This window comes from Camponotus vicinus, unplaced genomic scaffold, assembly GCF_025532165.1.
Source record: "Camponotus vicinus isolate PSW18456_S1 unplaced genomic scaffold, iyCamVici1.0 SCAF_12, whole genome shotgun sequence".
Classification (NCBI taxonomy): Eukaryota; Metazoa; Arthropoda; class Insecta; order Hymenoptera; family Formicidae; genus Camponotus; species Camponotus vicinus.
In genome coordinates this window covers 15,240,106-15,263,216 of record NW_028141948.1, presented here as the reverse complement: position 1 = coordinate 15,263,216, position 23,111 = coordinate 15,240,106, and the positions used below count along the sequence as shown (strand labels likewise).

Here is a 23,111-nt window from a genome sequence, read left to right as displayed (position 1 = left end):
TTTAATATTCCAACATTTTTGCGATTGTCATTGTTTTTTACGGATTGCAACATACATCGTAATTTGCACCTATAAGTTCTCTCTACTATATTATTATCTTATCTTTATAATATTTTCAGAATTTATGTTATCACTGTTATGTGTCTCCTTCGACTTTAAACTACGTTTGTATGTAATTATAATTATGTAGAATTATAATTATGTAGAAGTTGCATTTTTTATTGTCTCTGATTGTCATCTCGAGCCATTTTTAAAAGATTTATTTTTTAAAACAAATAAATTCATCAATTGATTTGTTTTTTATCCTTAATTTTTCTTTACCCTCAAAAATTATTGATTATATTATTGATTACTACAGTGGTAGCCCAATCTCTATGCTTGCGTAATTATGTTGCTAATATCTTTCTTTAATCTCTTGTTAATAGTTTTTAGGGTCTATACTTGTTTTTGTCCACGCACTTCCTTTTAACCGGATCGCAGCCTCTTGCTGTCGCATCGACACCCACGCAGTCGATCGGCAACCGCGAAGCCGTTCTCCAACAACCTCTCTCTCTCTCTCTCTCTTTCTCTTTTTTTCTCTTTCTCTCTTTCAGCCCATTCTCCCAAGAGATCGAGCTCTTTCCAGGTGGCGCATCGGTGCTCACCTGTCAGCATAATTTTTACCTAAGACCCACCAACAAGTCCAGGAGATCAGACCAACCAATCGGCGTGTCCGACCCTGGGGCCCCACGCTCTGCGTGACTGTTCCGTCTCTCGGAAGGTACGCCTCGAATAGTTCGCTCGGCTCCGACAGGCGCTTTAGTTCAGAAATTCCGTCGTACGCAATATAAACGTGAGAACGATAAACGAAACGTGAACCGGTCCTTCCTACTTGCACATATTCCGCCGTAAAGTCGTACGAGCGGACCCCTCGACCCTTCTGGAACCGTAAACAACAAACCTGCAGACCAGGTGAGTGCTCATCGCATCACAAGACGGACTCGCGGGTCTCTTCCGATGCAATGCAACTACGATGATGAGATCGATGATCGGCAACCCGATCGATCGTCTCAAAATGGCTCCGACCTATCCGAGGATGCTCCTATATGTCAAGTTAGGATATGACGTTGATCACTCTACTTCAGAAACGTTATCTTATCACCGTGAACTATTTGCGTTGCACAATCATCGCAATATCTGCTTGTACTTCCTGGTCCCTTTACTTGTCAAATTTTTGAGAAACTACTTTCTTTCCTCATCGAAATTACTTTAATTGCCAACATTTCGGAGTACTTCGCAAACTGATTTTAATATTTATTATTTTTATTTGTTATTTGATATTTTTTGAAGTATTATGGAAATAAATTTACATCAGGAAAATAAAATACGCATGATTTCTGGAGAATTTTGAGGCACGCATTTTCTTGTCAAGTCAGCATTTTTCTCATCCACGAAAAGCTAATGCTGAATAATAACAACTTCAAATGTTGAGAATTCCACAAATACCAAAGAGTGTAGATATGTTCAAATAAATGGAAAATTTTTTTATCATTAAAATTATTATTTAATTCGAATTCGAAAGTGATTAATTGATTTGAAAACTTTTTAGCAGCTGGACTGACACGTCACGGATTGTGTATGTAAATTATTACTGATTCTCATTATCTTCGCCTTACAATAATTGACATTCTGATGCATTGTCTTCTCGAATCATTCTTATTTCTAATTCCATCCTTCATTCGTACGTCAGTGTGACCTGGAAATCGCTTCTGCCGAATGCAAATTTCAATCACGAAGACATCGCATCGATGTCGACTGTCGCGAACGATCGCGAAATTCTTTTGAAGCTTGTTACTCAAAGTATTTGCGCATCAGCGATACCGTCGATGAAAATTCGCATTTTGCTCGCTCGTAGCGCAACGTGATTGTTGACATGTCGCATGTACACATGATCTCATCGTATATTTTTAGACGTCATATATGCGCGTATCTCGAATTCACGAATTCGATCGGCGAGACTCTCGATTTTAGGCCGGCTTCCCTCATTGACTTTCACGAAACTTTCCATAAGGCTTACTTGCGAAGATACATCGAGCGGAAAAATCCTTCGCGCTATCAAATCATACCTTTTCGCGTAAACAAAGCATAATATCTTGAAAACATCGCATAGTCTTTTTTATTTTTCTAAATTATCTTAGATACAAAAATTCAAGAATATAAATAAATGGATGAGAAAATAAACTAATTTAGTCGCAGGTGAAAATTTTGTTAAAAGAGAATTGTTGGGAATTGAGAGTTATATTAGAGTTTTGAAATTTATCTTATTTAACACACTCTAATTTCATAATTAATATACAATTGATATTATCTTATTTTTAGCAGATATATATAACTTGCATGTATAAAATTTTATCATATTTTAAAAATGTACATATATAAACCAGGAAAAAAAGGAAAAGCTTCATCTACTATTTCAAATATACAACCGGATATAAAAGTTAAATAATATATTACTCAGTCCGCTTTTAGCTACTCGATAAATATTTAAATTCTTGTGCAAACGTATCCCTATCTAAGTGAAAATCGATAAAAAATGAGACAAGTAAAAAATTTAAAAAGTCGATTCTGTAAAGAATTTAAAAAAAGCAGTATGTGTTATTAGGATGTAATAATAAATAACTGAAAAAAGAAAAAGACTTCTTTGATGACTCTGAAGGCAGCACGATGCATAATATTTGCACGTTTTTTTATCGCGATATTATTCCATGCATGCTAATCGGTGATATCGAACTAATCAAGTCTATAAAACTTATAAACATTATGTTTTCCAAAATGTCGTCAATTTTTAACTCTTTAATTCTTACGTCTTTGATTTAAGAAAAAAAAATTCTTATCCACACACAATTTAAAGTCTCGTGGTTCACTACAATGTATGCGGCGTATTTCGACTGACTCTATTATTATTATGTGCCTTTGAGAATCGCGCCATTACGCAATAGCAAGGTCAGTGTCCACCCAGATAATCTATTTTTGTATGTAAGAACCACGTGATCCATTGCGCCTCTATCGAATCTAGTTGTGAAAGCCGGCGAATATCTGATGGCGGTCAAGGTGCGAGTAAAACTGCTATTCTATAGCGGCAAAATGTGTCAAATCATCATGCTGCACATCTCATATTAAATGCTATTATTTAAAATAATGGATATACGTCCCTAAAATATTCATTTAATTTATAGAAATTTATAATTTATAATTCAATTTTTACTCTTGAAATATTTTATATTTTATATTTTATATCCTAAAGTTATATATATACATAAATTGTTATTGACATTGCATCACAGATTTCTGTTAATATTACTTTCCTGCAATATCTTCAAATTAATTGATATAACGTTACTTATGTGTGTATTTGAGAAAAAAATGTTGCAGATATTTATATAATTTGTATATATTTATAAAAACATTTATAAAAATTACTAATTTAAAATACTTTTCAATAGCATTATCTCGCTGCTAACAATAAGTTCAGAATCTTTTCTTTGTCACGATGCTTTCATTTGAATTTATTCCGGATACATGAATAGAAGAGCTAGATGTATCGATTAATTTTTTTTACCATTTCGTTTTTTTTAATTCAAATCAAGCAAAGAGGAAAACGTACACGATGTTCCATGCAAGCGCTCCTTTTTATCGCGATGAATAATGCGGTGCGATAAAGGAGATAAATGATTAATACGTGTCGATCATTGTATACTGAATTTCAGAATTTCACTGGTAAACAAAGTAACTTGAGGGGAAAAATAGATTATCATTTAAAAATTGAAAAATCATTTAAGATCATTTAAAAATTCATTTTATATTGTACGTGTAAAGTTATTTTTTTAATGGATTGTGAATGTTTTTATCACTTATACGCTTTGTGAATGCTATTATCACTTGTAAATAATGAAGAAAAATATAATCATTATCAACTGAGAGTACCAATTTAAATTCAAGAATCGATCTACTAATCGAAAAGAAGAATATAATCATTATCAACTGAAAGTACTAATTTAAATTCAAGAATCGATCTACTAATCGAGAAAACAATTTGCTGAAAAAAATTACTCGAGAGCGATGGAATATACATACATTTTTTTTTCGAACACGTTTTCCTCATGTTCTTTATATTAGCTTGTAGTGCAGTGAAATCACTAGAAATCACCATCTTAAATCATCAATTATCAAACGTCAATTAATATGTATGCGTAATTTGAAATTATTGTGTTATGAGCTCTATATTTTGCAAATACTTAAAGAAATATGTTTTTCATTTAATTCCTATAAATTATTCAATACCGTTTTTATGATTTTTACGATTAAATATTCCATCTCATTTTTTTCGGTTTAATTTTTCTTTGACTGGAAATGGTAATTCAATGAAACTCGGACTTAATTATCTTCAGTAATGATTCCAATATTATTAACAAAGAATGTTTATAAGCTACACCCGGAAGATATCGCGGCTCAATTCATGTGCGATGCAACTATAAAAGGCTATGTGGCAACAAACGTGCTTTCTATCCACGACATATGAACCATCGGAACGATCTTCTCAATGCCATGTGGTTACGAGGCCGCATGATGATGGGACAATGTCGATATTTCGAAAACATGAAGTAGTTTATATATACTTGTTTTAATGACAAGAAAGATAATATGCCAACTTTGTCACTATCGCATCAAAGTAAAAAATAATTGTATTACTTATTTTATCACGAGGATTTATAATCTAAACGATTTATTAAAAATCACATATTGTTTTTCCTTAATAGATTATTATATATTATTATATATTTCCTTATGTTCCAACCTCTAGATAATATCGAGAAATGAGGAAATCTAAAACGATAAATTCCTTTTATCACAATGTTACACTAATTGGAAATATACATAATTGCAGACGATTAGTTTTCGGAATTTTATCAGTATATCGTACACTGAAAATCTAGCAATACAAAAGATTTAACGAAGCATACATAATTGCAGACGATTAGGATTAAGGTTATCATGTGAATTGTATCAATACGTATGTACATTACAAATGTCCATACAAAAGATTTAACGAGACTTGACGAGATTTATGAGAAAATTACTCAGATCAAGTAATGAATGTAGATGCTGATATATGCATATTTATGGAACTGTTCTTTATAATCCTTTATAAAGCCGTTGCATATATATCTGAATCATAGATTAATATATCTAATTTTCACCAACAAATAGATCAAATTAACTAAATAAATTAAAGTATAAAAACAAATGAACGATCAGAGATATTCTGTAAAATCGCGATTTCAGTAGCTCTATGTCTTTTTGCGCTCTGTGCAACATATGAAGATATCATCTCAATGAGTCGCATTTACATTCAAGTAAAGTACGTTTATGTCTTTTGTCCTTGATTCGCATAATTCATAAGCGGACAGCTTCATATCTTCCGTCTGTATCGAATACAAACTATCGGTACGTGTGGCCGTATCATTCACACTACTTTCATTTCTCTTTCTCTTCTGCCGAATCACGTAGACCTAAAGGGTCAACGACGTGGATTGACCTCCGGCGGACCGACGGTTATTGACATGAAAAAGCTTTGTCATAGAGAAACACAAATAACCTGGGGATACTGACGAGATATTATCATCATAAATTGATGATTTCTAAAAATTAAAGCCGCAAATATAGTAAATTAAAATTGAAATACGGTATTTTCACCGTATGATGACTTCTAAGAATTAAATTCGCAAATGTAGTAAATTAAAATCGAAATACAATATTTTCAAAATAATTTTACTTAATATTTAATAATTTAAAGGCGAGAAAGACGATTTTCGAAAAGGCGAGAAAAAGAAAAAGAGAGAAAGAGAGGGAAAAAGTTCAAGGAAGTTCAGAACAAAATTTGAAAGATCTGACATATACGCATGCAACTGTTCGTTATTTGAACACATACATAAACGCGCGCATGCACATGTACGTACATACACACATACCGTTTATTAACCATGTGCTAAATTACAACAGGCAATAACGCAGCCAGAGACAAAACAAATATGTTCTTCGAGTACAGAGTACGAGAGATAAATATACCGATATCACGAGGAGATAAAACACTATGGTATCTTTCACGATAAAAAAGAAAATTGCGGAGCTGTTTTTAAAATTTTTAAATGATGTAGCTATACGAGAGGATAAGAAATATTTAATTAAGAAATTAATTTACACGTGGAACTTTCTCTCTAGAGTTTTAAAATGAATTGATAATAAGAGTTTAAGAGTCCAGATCCAAGTTCAAAAATATATTTATCTTATGATTCTGTAATGTCCATGAAGAAATATTATTTTCCCATTTTATTCTCATTTTAATTACAAAACGTGTCGTATAATTTTTTTTGTATTGTTAATTCTTTAATGACTGCATTGCATATGGATTAGCTATATAATAATTGAGATCTAAATTACAATTAAGACAAGGAACATTAATATCTTAAATAATATATAAGAAAGAGTGACTGGTACAAACTAATTTGCAACACCAGCACCGGATAATTGTGCGATATATATTTACCACATTATGATAGTTAAAAAAACTTAAATACAAAAAAATATACATGACCATACATACTGCCAGTCTATTATATATCTAATACTTGTTTTACACACAGCCATTGAATGGACCAGACACGCAATCTGTCATTGTAATATTCGCGTTATTAATATATAATTGCAAGAGTGGCGTAATTGCATAAGTTTCAATTATGTGAGAAACGATTATGATTCATGCGACAAAACGAGAGCATCGCGATTACAGGAAAAAAATAAAATCAGATTTTCGCAAAAAAAAAAGGAAACCAGAAATATACTCTTATACTTAATATCTGCGTTTAATAAGTACAATAATATAATTTCATGACTCATACACGATGATAAAATTGTGTATGTGTGTGTGTACATATACGTGAATAATAATCATTGGTTAGTATATTTTTTATTGGCATTTCGCAAATCTGGTTCGGATTATATTTGTGTTACATAGAGATACTGGCATCTCATACATCAATCTGGGGTTTCTAATGCAGGCTCAGAAAATTCTTTGTAAAGTGCTACTAATGAAAAAAAGATCCATATATATAAGTTTCTAAAAAATGTATATAATATACATATAATAATTTATTACTATTATATTGATAATTAGTTATAACATTCTTTTAAACTTGTTATTTTTAATCCGTAAATGCGGATTAAAATTGCACGAGAAATTGTTATTTAATAAACATATAGAACAATGTCAAGAGTCAAGAGTGTTTGCTAGCCCCCTGCGTGAATCACAATCGTTCACGATGAAGCGTCAAATAATTTTTCCTATATTGCAATTCGTATTTAGAAAGCAAAGTACGCCTCCTCGAGAATTATCGTATTCATGTCGTACATAAACATACGAGAGTGTGCAATACACGTTTGCGTACGTTCGATGGAATGTGATTAAATGGATGGATAATCGCAAAAAATATCAGACTGCAAAAGCAAACGTGTTTTAACCTCGATATTTTTCCGCATGTAGGATTAAACCGCGTGATTTATGACAATCATGTTGCAATCTCAAAATTATCCGCGCCACATAATTACAAGTTATTGTTATAAGGAGGGAAAGATTAATCAATGGAATATAGTTGCCATCGGCCAATCGTGCTACATATCTGAATAAGGCGTAACAACTTTGTCGATAGAGAGAACACAATATAATTTGATTTGATAATTTGATGATTAAAATATTTGCAGAAATAAAATTGTAGTTAAAAAATAGGATTTTTAAAGAACTATTTATTTAATATTTAATATACTTAATAAAGCATAAAAAAGTTTATATTTTATTTTATTGCTGATTTTGCTATTTTATTGCTAATTTAACTACAACATAATACTTTATATATCACTCTATAATATATATGTATAATTTCTTTATCAAAAAATTATGTTCAAGCACAGGAGTTTATCTGTACAACAATAACTTATCTATATAAGTCTTTTTTTAAGTTTAGTAAAAATAATCAGTATTTTTTTGCTTGCTTAGTTAAAAGTTAAGATTCTTTTAAACTTCCAAGTTTTATTTTTAACTTCCGCTTTAAAATTCTTCCAAGAAATATATTTTCCTATAATTTTAATTCTCTATTGATGTTATTTCCACGCAATGCATTCTTGTTATCTATATAATTTGCTGTCTTATTTGAAAAAAAATGTCAGCTTATTTCGAGATTTATTGAGAGCCTCTTTCGAATCAGGTTGATCTTTCGCTCCGCACTTTTGCGGGAGGGGGAAAGGGGAGACCCGCCGACAATTTAGGACTTAAAGGGAGGGTCCCGACCACCTGCGCTTGTTGCGCCTCGGAGCAAGTAACACTACCTGGTCCAAACTTCGCCGAGGAGCCGCCGAGTTATCTTTCAGAGATCGAACAAAGAACTCCAGATGGAACTCGCGGACCCTATACTTAGCTTCCGTCTCTTAAACTCACATTCACACGTATGTTTGTTCACTTTACGGATTCGATCTTCTGGAGTTTTGTATTCCAACGGATCAATTTTTTTTGAGTAATTTCTTCAAAAAACTTTCAACAAAGAAAAGCTCCATATGACGCTAAAAGGAAGCAAGCTGAATTTTTATGGAAGAAACGTTTCCTAAATATTTTCTTTCGGTTGATCTCAAAGGAACGTGTTACAAAGTAACCGAGATGACAAGAAATATCTGGCGCAGATGTCAAGTACGAAGATAAATCTCTTAATTCGGAGATCGAGATTTAAAATGATATTCCAGCTAAATCCTATCATTTGGAAGGAATGGGAAGGAATTTTAAATCCCATCCTTTGTTCAATCACAATCTAATTTAAAAAAGTACTGAATAATGTGAATAAATATCAACGGGTTCTCACGAAATCACACGTACCTCGATCTTCGATCATGTTGCCGAGTGAGATAAACACAAGAGTCATCAATGTAAGATAATTCCATTGTCCTCAAGAGAGGAGAAACATCTCGAGTGATTATTGCGCAGCGTGTTGATTAAAACGCGTATTGTAAATTTCCCGAGAAATAAAATAATTAAGTCGCGCGATTTTCACTCAAATACGCTGATAATATCATCTAGTAAATATCGTCTAACTTATCGCGCTGCTACTTTTCGGTTTTAATTGCAATTCTAATTGAAAACTTCAGAATTACTACTCCGTGTATTTCCGATGCGCGAAAATAATTCCGTGATTTTAGCATTTGCATATCACTGTGACGTTCTTCTACTGCATACTAACGTAAGCTATATTCTTACGTAGATTGTATGAATCGGTGATAACTATTCTTTGCACACTTGCATTTGAATAATTCGTCCGCGCCAAGAAATTATTTACGCAGAAAAAAGCATAAGAACGACGTAGTAACTCGTGTAAATCCCACTTCAGAAATTAATGTATATTTAATCTGTGCTCAATCAGATCAGCTAAAGGAACACAAAAACTAAGACACGATATAATTAAATCTGTTCGATATCTAAACGCGATAACAAAGTGAATTCTAAAATACATCCGTATTTTAAAATTTTATCAAAATTTCATAATAATATATAATATGTTTATATTATTAACTATTGGATGCACATCTGTATAAATAAAAGTTGTCAAATTTTATATTTATGATAACTGGTTTTGGTAGCATAGTTATGTAAAGAAATCCTGTATAAATGAAACGGATGGAACATATATATTGGTTTTTAAAAATCAATTGTTCTATAAGTTTTATAAAGGCGAGACTTTATAAAATTACAAAGTTGCAAGAATTTTCATTTTGCTTACTCATCCTACGCAATTCTAATCTATGTTCATCTAACAACTTCTAATTATTTTGTAAATTTTCGTTTATACTTGTGCGTACTTACGAGATTTCGTCGAAGAAATTTTTCAGCTAACATGATATAACTCACGAGCGATTAACAAAAAGAATCGTGACTGATAAAAATGAATCAGAAAATCGACCCCTCTATCTAAAGACTTAACTCTTGATAAAAAAAAGTGATAAAAATGATATTTGACATCATTGTGCAACATTTGTGTCACTTGCTTTATACTGGTTTTGAAATAAATGAATGAAACTTAGATAAAAATGAATGAAATTTAAAAATGTTAAACATTAAGTGTTAAATTGCAAATCTCTTCTCTCTTCTTCTATCATTCATTATTTACAAAATTGAAACTCTTTGCTAAGATTGTACATTGTATATATGATAATATTTTGCAAAAGCTGAATAGATTTCGAAGACAATAATATCTTTCCACGTTTTCATGATAATAATGTAACATTTGATATATAACGACATTATCATAATTCTTATTGTAATAATAATTATAATGATAATCAAGTCCTTTTTCTAAGAGAAGGATTTCTCCACTTTCTTTTGCAAAGGGATAGCGCTCTTGACATAAATATGACTATAAATAGAGTAATTTAATAATTGATATCTCGACATTAAAATATAAAATAATGAAACGTATAGTATATCAAGGACAATATATGATTTTATAAATTATACAGTTATCTATATTATATCTATTTTCCAAATGAAATACTTTCCCCCATCTTATCTGACATATTAGGAAAATATTGTGCAAGAACAATGATTGTCGAATTGTATCGCTCATGTCTTTGATAACAATTACTATCACTGACGCGGGATATTTTTGATGTTTTTCTCGAATACTTTTTGCAGTCGTCAAATGAGAATTCGCCGCGCGTTTTCATCTCTGTCGAAAAGTATCGAATCCGATCTATCCACGTATGTGCCAGAAGTCGCGCCGGTCTGCAAACCGTCACGGTTATCTAACGTCAGCGTTCGTAGGTGGGGCATCGTGAAGTAACGTTTGCAACGTTGTAGTAACGCTTGCACGAGCTGTACTGAGTGCAACCGCGTCCGCTAAAATCTCTGGTACCGCGAACGGAGCGCAGTTTGCATTGTTCCTCGAACAACAGTCTCCCTTGGAATAAAGGTATATAAAGATATATATACTCACGAATGATAGAATTAATTTATTATTACTATTTAACGAATGTTTAATAGTTCGATAGTTCCACGGAATTCCGGGAAACATAGACTGCATTATGTGCAGGAAGAATTAATATTTATATATTTTTATATCATACTTATATAGCACGATAAAAATTGATTATAAACTCTATTCTATTTATTTATTTATTTATTTATTTTTATTTTTATTTACTTATTTATTGATATTTTTTTATCCATTTATTTATTTATTTATATATTTTTTTAAAGAGTGTCAAGAGAAGCATTGTAATAATGGATGCAAATTTTGTTCTAAAAAATGTTATCTTGTTTATTTGGGCTGTCAAGAACTTTCGCTCTCTAGTATTTGATAGCGTCGATATGAACATGATACTTCTACGTAGCAATCAAATTCTTAGAACTTTGATATAGATTTGTCATATTACATAGGAAATGTAAAAGCATATTTGTAGCATTACAAATTGTGCGAGCACATAAACAGTCATATAAATTAATAATATTAATTTCTTTAATATATCCTTTAAATTTCTACCCATTTTTCAATCTATCATTCAGTAATTCAGTAATTCAGTTTCGAGAAGTCTAACAAAGCATTTGCCTCGACAAACAAACTGGCCACCAGATGTTACTGAAGAAAGAGTAAGAGAAAGTTTCATGTTACACAAAATGGCTCGAAAATGGTACATTTCTATGGATCATAGAATTCAGAAACTACATGCTAAAAAAATATTTAATTATTATATATATTATATATATTATTAAAATATTTAATTATTTATTGAAAACATAAAGAATAATAATTCTGTAAAACATTTTTAAATTTACAAAAATTTTGAATGAATATTAAATTTATTCCCTAAGAATTATTATAATTATTTATATTGTAATAAAACATATTAAATTTAGTCTCCCATTCTGTATATTGTTCACTAACAACGGTTAGTTAACACTACAAAATAACTGCAAATATTTATAGCCACACTCAATATGTAATAAAGCTATTCAATTATGTGTAATAACAATTCTAATAACAAAAAAAATTCATCATTAATTCATCAATAGCATTTTCATAGCATTCGAAACTATCGACATGTACATTAATACGTATTAATAGACGTATAAAAAAAATTCAGCTTGAAAAGACCTCGTAAAATATTTTTATTCGTTAAATGATAAAGTTGGATCATTTTCAGAATAAGTTGCAACAATGGAAATCTCGGCAGCTTGGCTGCTGACCATCTTCTTAGCGGCCACTACTGTCACGGATAGCGCGACCACTTCTTCTGATTCGTCTTTATCTAGTTCCACGGAATTTGTTCGCAATGAAATAAATACAACTATTGAATCTGCGAAGGTGTCAACGAAGGATAAATTTATAGATTATACCAGACCTTTCTTGAATATGAAGGACATATTGATGCAGGAAATTCGCACTTTAGATAAAGACGATGCCAAGGTCAGTGTTTAATTACATGAAAGACACATAATATTTTTAATCATCTAATAAAGTTATAGTGAATCAGTCTCTTATATTTTTTCATATTAAAAGAAAAATTTAATTCACGAATATTTTTTTATTACGTGAATCATTAAGATTTCAGATTAATATATTATGTTGAGGAATTAAAATCATTTTATCAAATATAATTTTAAAAGTCAAATATAATATCCTGATTAATCTTAATCTGATTTTGGTTTTAATTACAATTAAAATCAATCATACAGATTCAAGAAGAAGTAGCAGAGACCTTAAAAGCCGAAGCGCAAAGAGATCGCACGGATTTGCGAATCAAAATGACTGATAAACCGATCAAGTCAATAACGAAGAAAGTGAAACCTGCGGCGGAAAGTATGGAATTTAAGAAATTTGACGATATGCCATATGATGAAGAGGATAATGAAAATGACGAGGAGGAGTACTACGAGGAAGACGAGGATACGGATCTTGATGACGACGAAGAAGTCATGACGCAGTGTCCTGATTATTGCAAATGCGCAGGACAATACGCCGCTGCAATGACTGCAACGTATGTTTCACAGCTTTTCTAATCGAATCATTATATAATGCAATAACAACATATCCCTTAGTGAAACGGCAGATAAAGAGCTCGCTGATAGACTATTTCCTGCTCAGAGAGAGAGAATAATTATGACATATATATATTTCTTTATATTAACACAAGAAATTGCTCGCGTAATCAAATAAATACTCCATTCTTGTTTTATGCATATGACATATTTTGATTTTTGGAACGTTATTGTTTACGCAATTTATTCGAAAATACGTATGAATACATAATAAAAGAGATAATCAAAAAATTACGATGTTATGGCATATTTGAATTTGATTCTAACATGTTATAGAGGTCTTTTTTATATTTTCCAAGTCGTCCTAAGAATTAATTCATTACCGTATTGAGTTTCAGATATAAAGATAATAGAACTGCATGACAGTCTTTTGATTAAATCTCGATTAATTAATGCCATTAATTTATAACAGAGATAAAGAGTATCAATATGTAACTTTTTCCAACAATTATCTTAATTTTTCTCTTTTTATCCGTAGATGCACCAAATTAGTGGATGAACAAGCCTTCGGACCAGGCATCGCGCATCTGCGAATCGAAAATGCTCCCCAGATTCAATTGGGACCAAATGTCCTACGAGCTCGCGGACTCCAGCAATTGGAGTCCATCGCCATCGTCGACACACAGATAGTCGAATTAGATCGCACTGCATTTAACGGCCTCGTATATCTGTTCGCGGTGAACTTGACGCGCAACGGTCTTCACGATATTCATCCGAATACCTTCCAGAACAATACACAGCTCAGTTTGCTCACAATCTCCGGTAACATGTTGAGACACATGTACGACACGCATACGAAGCCGACAAAGCACTACCTGTTGCACGCATCATCGATCACTGATTTCGATTTCTCGAACAATGGAATCCTGCGACTGAAACGCACCGCTTTCTCCAAGATGCACAGCCTCAGTTACATCAATTTGCGTGGCAACAGGTTGAGGGAGATCGATAACGCGATCTTCGACTCGCTGGAGTCGCTCGTGGAAGTGGACCTTTCGGATAATATCCTGAATGACCTCCCACTCGATCTATTCACTGACAAAGAAGTACAAGTTCTTCGCATCGCTGGTAAGAAAATGGCCATATTTAAATGCGATGTAATTTAAATTAGAAAATAAGCGCAAGACGAAATGTGTGTGCGATTATTGAAATTAACAGAAAAATAATTGAGCACATTTTTATTTTATCGACCTATTGCTAATGCCGATGGATAAATTAAATTCAGATAGTTATGTTATTGTTGAGAAAAACGTTGATTAATATAAAAGAAATTATTTTCAGGAAATAATATATCGTCGTTGGCTACCGTAAGTGCTTCAAAACTGACGACGCTTGACGCTTCGAGAAATAAGATCAAAGTAATCGCCAAGGAGGATCTGAATGGCGTTCCATTATTAGAGGCACTATACATCAAGTCGAATAACCTGAAAAGAATTCACCAACATGCTTTCAGCGACCTCGACCAATTGCGAAATCTTGACATCAGTGATAATAAGCTCTCTTCATTAACGGAGCATCATTTCAAATCTAACCCAAGATTACAGATTCTGCTGATGAATGATAATCCTACTTTACAAACATTACCAGTTTTCAAAACTTATGGTTTGGTATACGATACATTTAGGTAAACTATCTCAGCCTATCGTTATATTTAAAAAATATAAGAAGTAAGCAAATCATTTTATATCAATAACTATCGTAATTTTTAACAGCATTTATCGTTTTGAATGCGCGAATTGTGGTCTGGACAATCTTCAACCAGACACATTTAACGAAATGCCGGCGTTAGCTCGGCTGAATCTCGCAACAAATCGCCTAACCAGTTTACCTATTGGACTCTTGAAACGCCTCTCGTCTCTACGAGAATTGGATCTTTCCAATAATATCATCTCTACTCTACAATCTGGAATGTTCTACGGTGCCGAGAGTTTGACCAAATTGAGTCTTGCGAATAATCCATTGACTACATTGCAAGTGACGCCGTTTTTGGATACACCAGCACTCGTGAAATTGGACGCGAGTCGTTGCAATCTCGAACGTGTTTGGAGCGAAGCTAGAATACCATTGAGAAATCTTCGGTGAGATTTTAAATAAAAACTTTCTTTCATATAATTTTTATAATTTTTCTTTAATTTTTTTCTTTAATTTGAGGATTATTTCAAGTTTTCTTCTAAAACAGAAGTTTTGCCATAGCAAAATTCGTATTTAAAAACAAGACATTAACATACTCATTGATCGATATATTTCATGCCTTCGTTTCAGATACTTGTCAGTTCGAGCTAATCTTTTACGACGAATCACTATCGAAGAACTTAGATCTATGCCAAAACTGTCGGGTCTAGATTTGTCGCACAATCCTCTAGATTGTGATGAAGAATTTAATCAAGCTCTGCAATGGCTCACCGATCGCGGTGTTACACCAACAGAAATGGTTAAGTGAGTAAATATTCAAATTCAATATCCATCTTATATATCGCACGAGAATTATCTCAATATCTCATAATGCTTTTTATAGATATTTCAATGATTTTGGTAACATTGATGACGACACCGATTCGAAAGGCATCAGTCAATGGACAGATTTGGCGAAGATAGCTTGCGATGGAATCGACGCTGGACCACCACCAAGACGAGTTCCTAGCAAAAATACAGTTCCGAAGAACGATTTTCTCGATGACTCAGAGGATTCCGATTCTTTACTAGAAAGAAACGAGCTCGATAAGGACGAGGTAAGATGATAGCAAATAATTTTCAGCAACATGTTTATTAAAAAAAAAATATCCCTTATATACTTTAATTATCTTTAATTTCTCTCGAGATATAATATTTTAATCTCGACAATATTATCGCGAAATGATGACACAATAATGTCAAATGCATTTGTTGCAGGAGCTTCTCAAACTGAATATCGATCACGGTATACATGCCGATGATCCGCGACTCATGGAAGATCAAGAATATGACGAAGACTTTACGATCACCACAGAATATCACTCTTGGTACAATTTGAGGCCTACTTTCAAAATCTGGCTAGTTTCCGGCACCGTTCTATTCGTTCTGGTCATGTTTCTCTTGGCAGCGCGCATTGCCTGTTGTTTGGCAAACAAACGAGGACGTGGTCCGGTTCTCAGGCCACCTATGATCCTTCGTCAAGGTCTGGTCGACAATAAGAATTGCGGTTTGGTCTACAAACCCCTGCAGGAAGAAATAGCCACACCTCACATGCCAAAACGAGGTAGCTTCTACTCGAGCAGCACCTTCCATTACGACAAAATCGTACCAGAGAGTGTATAGAGAAAATTTGTTTCTTGATCAACTGATCGATTATGGGCCGACTGATTGATCGTGACCACTTTACGTCTACGCTTTCCCAAATCAAGAGAAATTCTTCACAAATTGTTATTGGTTGAACAACGGAGCCGATAAAAGAGAAAAAGAGAAAGCGAGTGCATGCTAGAATAACTGTTCTCGCGAAAATGCGATAATTATAATTTCCAATTAGAACAATTAAGCAAACTCTTCTTTGTTTGACCATAGCCAACAATACGTATGATTGGCAAGTTTTCTATTATTTCTATTGAAAGAATATCAAAATTGAATAAATATAACTATTAGCATTTAATTAAATGTTATAAAAATATATGCAATTTATTGAAATACTTCTCGTTTTTTGAGCTTTGTCACATTTTCAAAGTTTACACAAAGAGAGCGATTAATATATAAGTTTATTATCGTTATTATTATAATTCAAAAATGATGCCTGATAATGATAGCAAAGTACTTATTATTTATAGGTATTATTTAAACTTACAATTTTAAGCTTACAACTTATTTGTCGATAAGCGGCCGGGCGAATTTCGAAGCTTAAGTTTTTTTAAACAGTACTGCTTGTTTATAGAAAAATATATATATAATTTAGAAATTATAAAGATTGAATAATAATCTATAATTCTCTTTTTAATGATCGAATAATAATTGATAATTCTCTTTTTTAATAATATTGATATTGAAAATTAATATAGAAAATTTGGACAAAAACATATCAATTAGTGATCGATGATGAATGAATGAATGTATGACAGATGCAAAATTGTATACAAAATGAGATAAAAGAGAGCTTTTTGTAAGATGTCCAATCAAAATAATATATGCCAATACAGTACCACAACAATAAATAAGTATAATTTTCATAATTATTAAATATAATTTTTATTATTATTTAATAATTGACTTATGGAGACAATATTTTTATCCAGCGAAGATCCATAAATTTACGCGCGACATTAACATTTGCAAAGTAAAGTATTGTGTCGCTGCGAATACTATTATACATTACTATATATATGCTGTAAATAACATTTGTAATAATAAAAATATATCGTTTTAATAAAATTTTAAATAAAATCAAAGTAATGTTTGCTTTCTGTTTCAACCGAGTATGTTACAAAAATGAAAATCTTAAAGAGAAGAATATATAGATATTAAAAAAAAGAAATGTAAAAACGTTAAAGACGTGCGATTTAGATGAGAGGACCGAAAAATGTTTCGTTAGCTTCATGTTTTTACACATACACTTATAATATTCCTTGAAGATTGAATACAAAAACAAAATTTATACAACAGCTAATACATCTATAGAGATAAATGACGTAAATTGAACGAGCTCGATTGAATAACTTCTATCATAACAAGAACCGATGCGATAAAATTATGCAAAATAAGAATAACTGATCAAAATCAGATTAGAATTATTGACGTAATCGAGCAATAACTTTATAGATACAAAATTTATATTATTTACAAGTTCTATAAGCAAAAAAATTATCCGGACTATATATACATTTCATATTTAGTAAAAATTAAATATATTTTAAGTATGTAATACATATTTTGCTTATAATGTAAAAAGTTAAATTAAACATCTACGTAATCAATCCTCACTTGTCAGCCTTGAAATAAATAATTAAAATGAATGTAAAATCACATTCAATAATGGTATGCAGTAAAGTGTTGTTCTAAGAGCAAATAAATTTAAACCTGTAAAAATTTAAGCAATAGAAATGTAAAATTTTCAAATCGTGTGCGTAGCATTGTATTTAAAGTTTAAAATTTCAATTTCAAAAAGTGAGACTTTGGAAATTGTTCTCTAACTATTCAAACGCGATAAAGTGCAGGCAGCAGCATAAAACACATGATAAAATTCTATCGGTACAGCCCTGTCTATACGAACACATGCTATTAAGTGACCTCGTCACAAACTTAAGTGGTAAATAAGCTGGAATAAAAAGAGGGGGAATGAACTGGTCGTGGTATCAAGGCGACTATGAGGCTTAGTGAAGCATGAGAGTTCGTCGAAAACATTACTTCGTAATATTTCCGATCGAAAACACTTGTTCTAATTTTCTCCAATCAGTATTTGTGCGATCTTAATATATATATTGCATATAAAATGCTGCCGAGACGACGCGTCATTGATCTTTTGCAAGTTATCTCAACTCAATCGTAAGTAAATCAAATGTTTATCGAAAATTTCATATGAGAAAAAAATAAGAGCAGCGATATTGTGTCAAATGACATGCACTTTCACTACCCGATAATATAGATTAATATAATAATGATAAATTTAATGGAAAAGTACACTACATCTTATCTAATTGCATCAATATAGACACCAAGTACGATAATTGAGATAACATTTTCGCATTTTATTTCGTCAAAATTATAAAAACAAGTCGCGTCAACTTTTTGAAGATATTAAATAATATATAATTGTAAAAAAATGTAAAGGGGGGCTGTAACGATATCAAGTAGGCCATGTCTGTCAAAGGAATCTACATGCGTAATATTCATTAAAACGTATATTAGTATGATATCAATGCCAATTAGTGACGAAAGGAAATTTTTTTACGGTACACGTGTAAAATAAATATAAAAATTTTAGATGCAATTATTTTGACTCGTATTTTTTAGATGCAGATGTCCGGCACACGGAAATCCGGGAATTACCAACGTATGGAAACACGGGAAAACATGGAGCACTGCGACAAACATCTTGCCCGACAAGGAGTATGCATTCGAGGTAAATAAAAAATTTTGTATGCTAAATGATAAACGAAGCCATTTATCATTAGATATGATAATTCGTTTTTTAAATGATTACAATATAGACTATTAAATCGAAGATGTGTGTTGTATTCAGATAAGAATTATTTTTAAATCATTGTTGTATTTGTTGCCACATGTTTCTAACTTTCTGATAATAATCGGAATATCACATCGAACTATATCAAATGCAATTGGCGTAATTGCTCTAATAAAACTATTTAAAAAATTTATTATACGAAGTAATACGTATGACAAGAAGAAATAAGTAGTAAATTTAAATAGTGCAAGGAAAAATATTTAAAAAATATTGAAAAAAAACTAGATTTTCAATAGTTTATCTTCTTATAAAAAGTTCGAAATAATTTGCATTTGTAATGTAATTTTAAATAATATAACAAATTAAATAATATTGTAATATAATTGTAGATAATATATACATTAGTTATTTACACAAATTTATAAAAATTACGTTAAATTTTAGATGACCTGCTCTTCCATAAGATATGGAATAGGAGTAACGAGAGAATTGGGAATGGACATGCAAAATTTAGGAGCGAAGAGAACATGTCTAATGACTGATTCTAATTTGGTGACTTTAGCTCCTGTAAAAACTGCTATTGATAGTCTCGTCAAATATGGTATTAAATTCGAGATATACGATAAAGTACGGGTGGAACCAACAGAACAAAGTTTACAGGAATCGATTGAATTCGCCAAACGTGGAAATTTCGACGCTTTTATAGCGGTACATATGCAAAAACACAATTATATTACGTTTCGCTTTCATCGATAATCTTGACTAAATTTAATATCTTGATAATCAACTCTCAGCTAAATGTCAATAGTTCCCTATCTCTTTTCATATCGCGGCTGATATAATATCGTCAGAATAATAAAGTTTGATTATATAAAAAAATAATTAAGCTAGATATTTTAAATAATTTTATATTAAATCTTTTTTCTCATGCATATAAGAAATGCAAAAGTTTTTTTTATAAGATACAATTTTTATATAACATTAAAAAAAATAAAATAAGAATTACCTATATGTGAGATAAGTTCGTAAATTATTAATTTAAGTGCTACAGGTTGGCGGTGGTTCCGTGATGGACACCTGCAAAGCGGCTAATCTGTACAGTTGCGATCCAGACGCCGAATTTTTGGATTACGTGAACGCGCCGATCGGGAAGGGAAAATCTATTCAGATTCCTCTGAAACCGCTTGTCGCTGTTCCAACGACTTCTGGTACCGGTTCTGAGACAACTGGAGTATCTATTTTCGATTATCGACCGTTAAAAGCCAAAACGGGAATCGCGAACAGGTAATAATTATCACGTATTATTAAAAAAGATATACAGAAATTAATTTAATACTAATAAAATTAATATTATTAATTTAATTAATTAATTAATTAAATTAATTCGTTAATGGTTCCATCACAGAGCTCTACGTCCAATATTAGGACTCATCGATCCCCAACATACCTTGACTTTACCGGAGAAAGTGTGTGCGTATTCTGGTTTCGATGTGCTCTGTCATGCCTTAGAATCCTTCACGGCGATACCCTATACAGAGAGGACGCCATGCCCATCAAATCCGATTCTGAGACCAGCCTACCAAGGCAGCAATCCTATCAGCGATGTCTGGGCGCGATATGCTCTACAAATTATGCGCAAGTAATGAATCAATCAATTGCTTATGCAAAGTGTCTTAAGATCTGCGTATTTACTTGAAATTACGGAGATTTGAAATCAAATTAAAATACAAAATCGATATTTGAAATCAAATTAAATATTTTGATTAATTTTTTTATCAAGCTAGAAATACATAATATTTAAATATAATATTTCAAAGTTATATAATATTAAAAATATCCTTTTTAAATAAATAACAAAATTTGATTTTTCTAGATTTTCAATCAATTTCAATTTGTAAATCGAATTGATTTGTAAGTAAATTTAATTTATAAATAAAATTTATAGAAATTGAAAAATTTTATTTGCGAGTTTTCATGCAAAAAATGATTGACTTTAAATTCGTTAAAGAAAATACGCATTTTTTTAAACATACTTTCTAAAAACTAGATTGGCATAAAAACATATATAAATAAAAGTTAATTTCTTGCAGATATTTTAAGCGAGCAGTTTACAATCCAAATGATTTGGAAGCGAGAAGTTCTATGCATTTAGCGAGTACAATGGCAGGTGTTGGTTTTGGAAACGCCGGTGTCCATCTTTGTCATGGACTTTCGTATCCCATCAGCGGAAATGTTCGAAATTTCCAACCAAAGGTAAAAAACTTAAATTGATGTACTTATTATAAACTACATAAACTTAAATTTATATATTATAAATTTATAGAAAATTATTAACTGTAATTTCATATAAATTTATAGTATATAATTTATATAAAATTATATGCTATACAGGGTGAGTCAAAAGTATGTTTTAAAAATTTGTGAGCGTGTTCCTGGATAAAAAGGAAGAACAAATGTTCATATGAACATATGGTCGCAAATGCTTTGTTGTCGAGATAATGGACATAAATCAGCAGTATCAAATAATGCTTTATTTGAACGTTTACAATACAAAATTGTAAACGTTCAAATAAAGCATTATTTGATACTGCTGATTTATGTCCATTATCTCGACAACAAAGCATTTGCGACCATATGTTCATATGAACATTTGTTCTTCCTTTTTATCCAGGAACACGCTCACAAATTTTTAAAACATACTTTTGACTCACCCTGTATAATTTATATAAAATTTTTATAAAATTATTTCTGTATTTTACATTATATTGAATGTGTTTAAAATTTTTCGATAATTTTCCAGCTTGAATGTACTCACTTTTATTTTATTTAAGGGATATAGCAACGATCATCCCATAGTTCCTCACGGTTTATCCGTAGTGATTTCCGCTCCAGCCGTCTTTTCCTTTATCGGAAGCGCGTGTCCAGAGAGGCACCTGGAAGCTGCAGAATTACTTGGCGCAAATGTTAAAAATGCCAAACGGGCCGACGCTGGAAAAATTCTAGCCGATATAGTAAAAGAATATATGCACGTTATGAAAATCGAAAACGGTTTGACAGAGCTCGGTTTCAAGAAAGAAGACATTCCTACTCTAGTTCAGGGAACATTGCCTCAGGTAAATAATGTATTATATTTAACGAGGAATATTTTTTCGATGTCTTTTTATCAAGAAAAAAATATGACAAGTATAACCGATATAATTGATTAATGTTATATAGCTTTTATTTCCAGAATACATACTAAACTTTATTTTTTTTTAGCATCGCATCACGAAATTAGCGCCTCGAGAACAATCGGAAGAGGACCTCGCACAATTACTTGAAAATTCATTTAGCATTTATTGAAACTTAATATTTTTTGACTGTACATATTATCAGAAGATTATGTAATAAAGATTCTATTTTGTATACGATAAAAAGTAGAATTTATCAAAAAATATATTAATTTTATTTATTGTTAGATTCTATGTAACCTTATTTATTCTTTTATCTTAATAGCTCGCGTTAAAAAAAATGAGGATAAATATGTTTTTTATAACTTATAACATTATTTTTAATTACTTTATTTAATAAATTATTATTAATATGATAGTCACAAGATATAATATTATATTAATGTACTGTCATTAATTTAATAATGCAAAATTATCAGTTAATTGCCATCCTACAGAAATTGCTTTTTTTAAAATTTATTTTTACTTAATTTGTTTATTTTTGATGAAACTATTGCAATTAATTTTTAATAGCAATTTAATTTTAATGAAATAATGGATTTTAATTAACTTCATCTATTGTTGCATGTATATA

At 31.3% G+C, this 23,111-nt stretch overlaps 2 protein-coding genes across 3 annotated transcripts; both read left to right on the top strand.

The window, feature by feature from the left end:
• The first annotated feature begins 766 nt into the window (after positions 1–766).
• On the top strand, positions 767–17,574 carry Gp150 (leucine-rich repeat domain-containing glycoprotein 150). Of its 2 annotated transcripts, XM_083085104.1 has the most exons (10): positions 767–951; positions 10,763–11,039; positions 12,271–12,533; positions 12,803–13,104; positions 13,644–14,233; positions 14,447–14,789; positions 14,878–15,243; positions 15,428–15,601; positions 15,681–15,894; positions 16,055–17,574. In XM_083085104.1, the coding sequence occupies exons 3-10, from the start codon at positions 12,285–12,287 to the stop codon at positions 16,457–16,459; spliced, it is 2,643 nt and encodes an 880-aa protein (XP_082941230.1). In that variant the 5' UTR covers positions 767–951; positions 10,763–11,039; positions 12,271–12,284; the 3' UTR covers positions 16,460–17,574. The 2 variants fall into 2 exon arrangements, with proteins under 2 accessions (XP_082941230.1, XP_082941229.1); XM_083085103.1 differs by lacking the exon at positions 10,763–11,039.
• A 913-nt stretch (positions 17,575–18,487) lies between these two features.
• Positions 18,488–22,764, top strand: LOC145963034 (putative hydroxyacid-oxoacid transhydrogenase, mitochondrial). The gene is made up of 8 exons (XM_083084624.1): positions 18,488–18,667; positions 19,136–19,244; positions 19,752–20,015; positions 20,359–20,591; positions 20,713–20,946; positions 21,398–21,560; positions 22,139–22,420; positions 22,566–22,764. The coding sequence occupies exons 1-8, from the start codon at positions 18,615–18,617 to the stop codon at positions 22,647–22,649; spliced, it is 1,422 nt and encodes a 473-aa protein (XP_082940750.1). The 5' UTR covers positions 18,488–18,614; the 3' UTR covers positions 22,650–22,764.
• The last annotated feature ends 347 nt before the right edge of the window (positions 22,765–23,111 follow it).

Excerpts from the sequence above, each read along its gene's own strand:
- LOC145963034 (XM_083084624.1), top strand. The coding sequence starts at position 18,615 with ATGCTGCCGAGACGACGCGTCATTGATCTTTTGCAAGTTATCTCAACT. Across the intron at positions 20,592-20,712 it reads AAAACGGGAATCGCGAACAG|AGCTCTACGTCCAATATTAG; the intron begins GTAATAATTATC and ends GTTCCATCACAG. Across the intron at positions 20,947-21,397 it reads GCTCTACAAATTATGCGCAA|ATATTTTAAGCGAGCAGTTT; the intron begins GTAATGAATCAA and ends AATTTCTTGCAG.
- Gp150 (XM_083085103.1), top strand. The coding sequence starts at position 12,285 with ATGGAAATCTCGGCAGCTTGGCTGCTGACCATCTTCTTAGCGGCCACT. Across the intron at positions 12,534-12,802 it reads TAGATAAAGACGATGCCAAG|ATTCAAGAAGAAGTAGCAGA; the intron begins GTCAGTGTTTAA and ends TCAATCATACAG. Across the intron at positions 15,244-15,427 it reads ATACCATTGAGAAATCTTCG|ATACTTGTCAGTTCGAGCTA; the intron begins GTGAGATTTTAA and ends CCTTCGTTTCAG.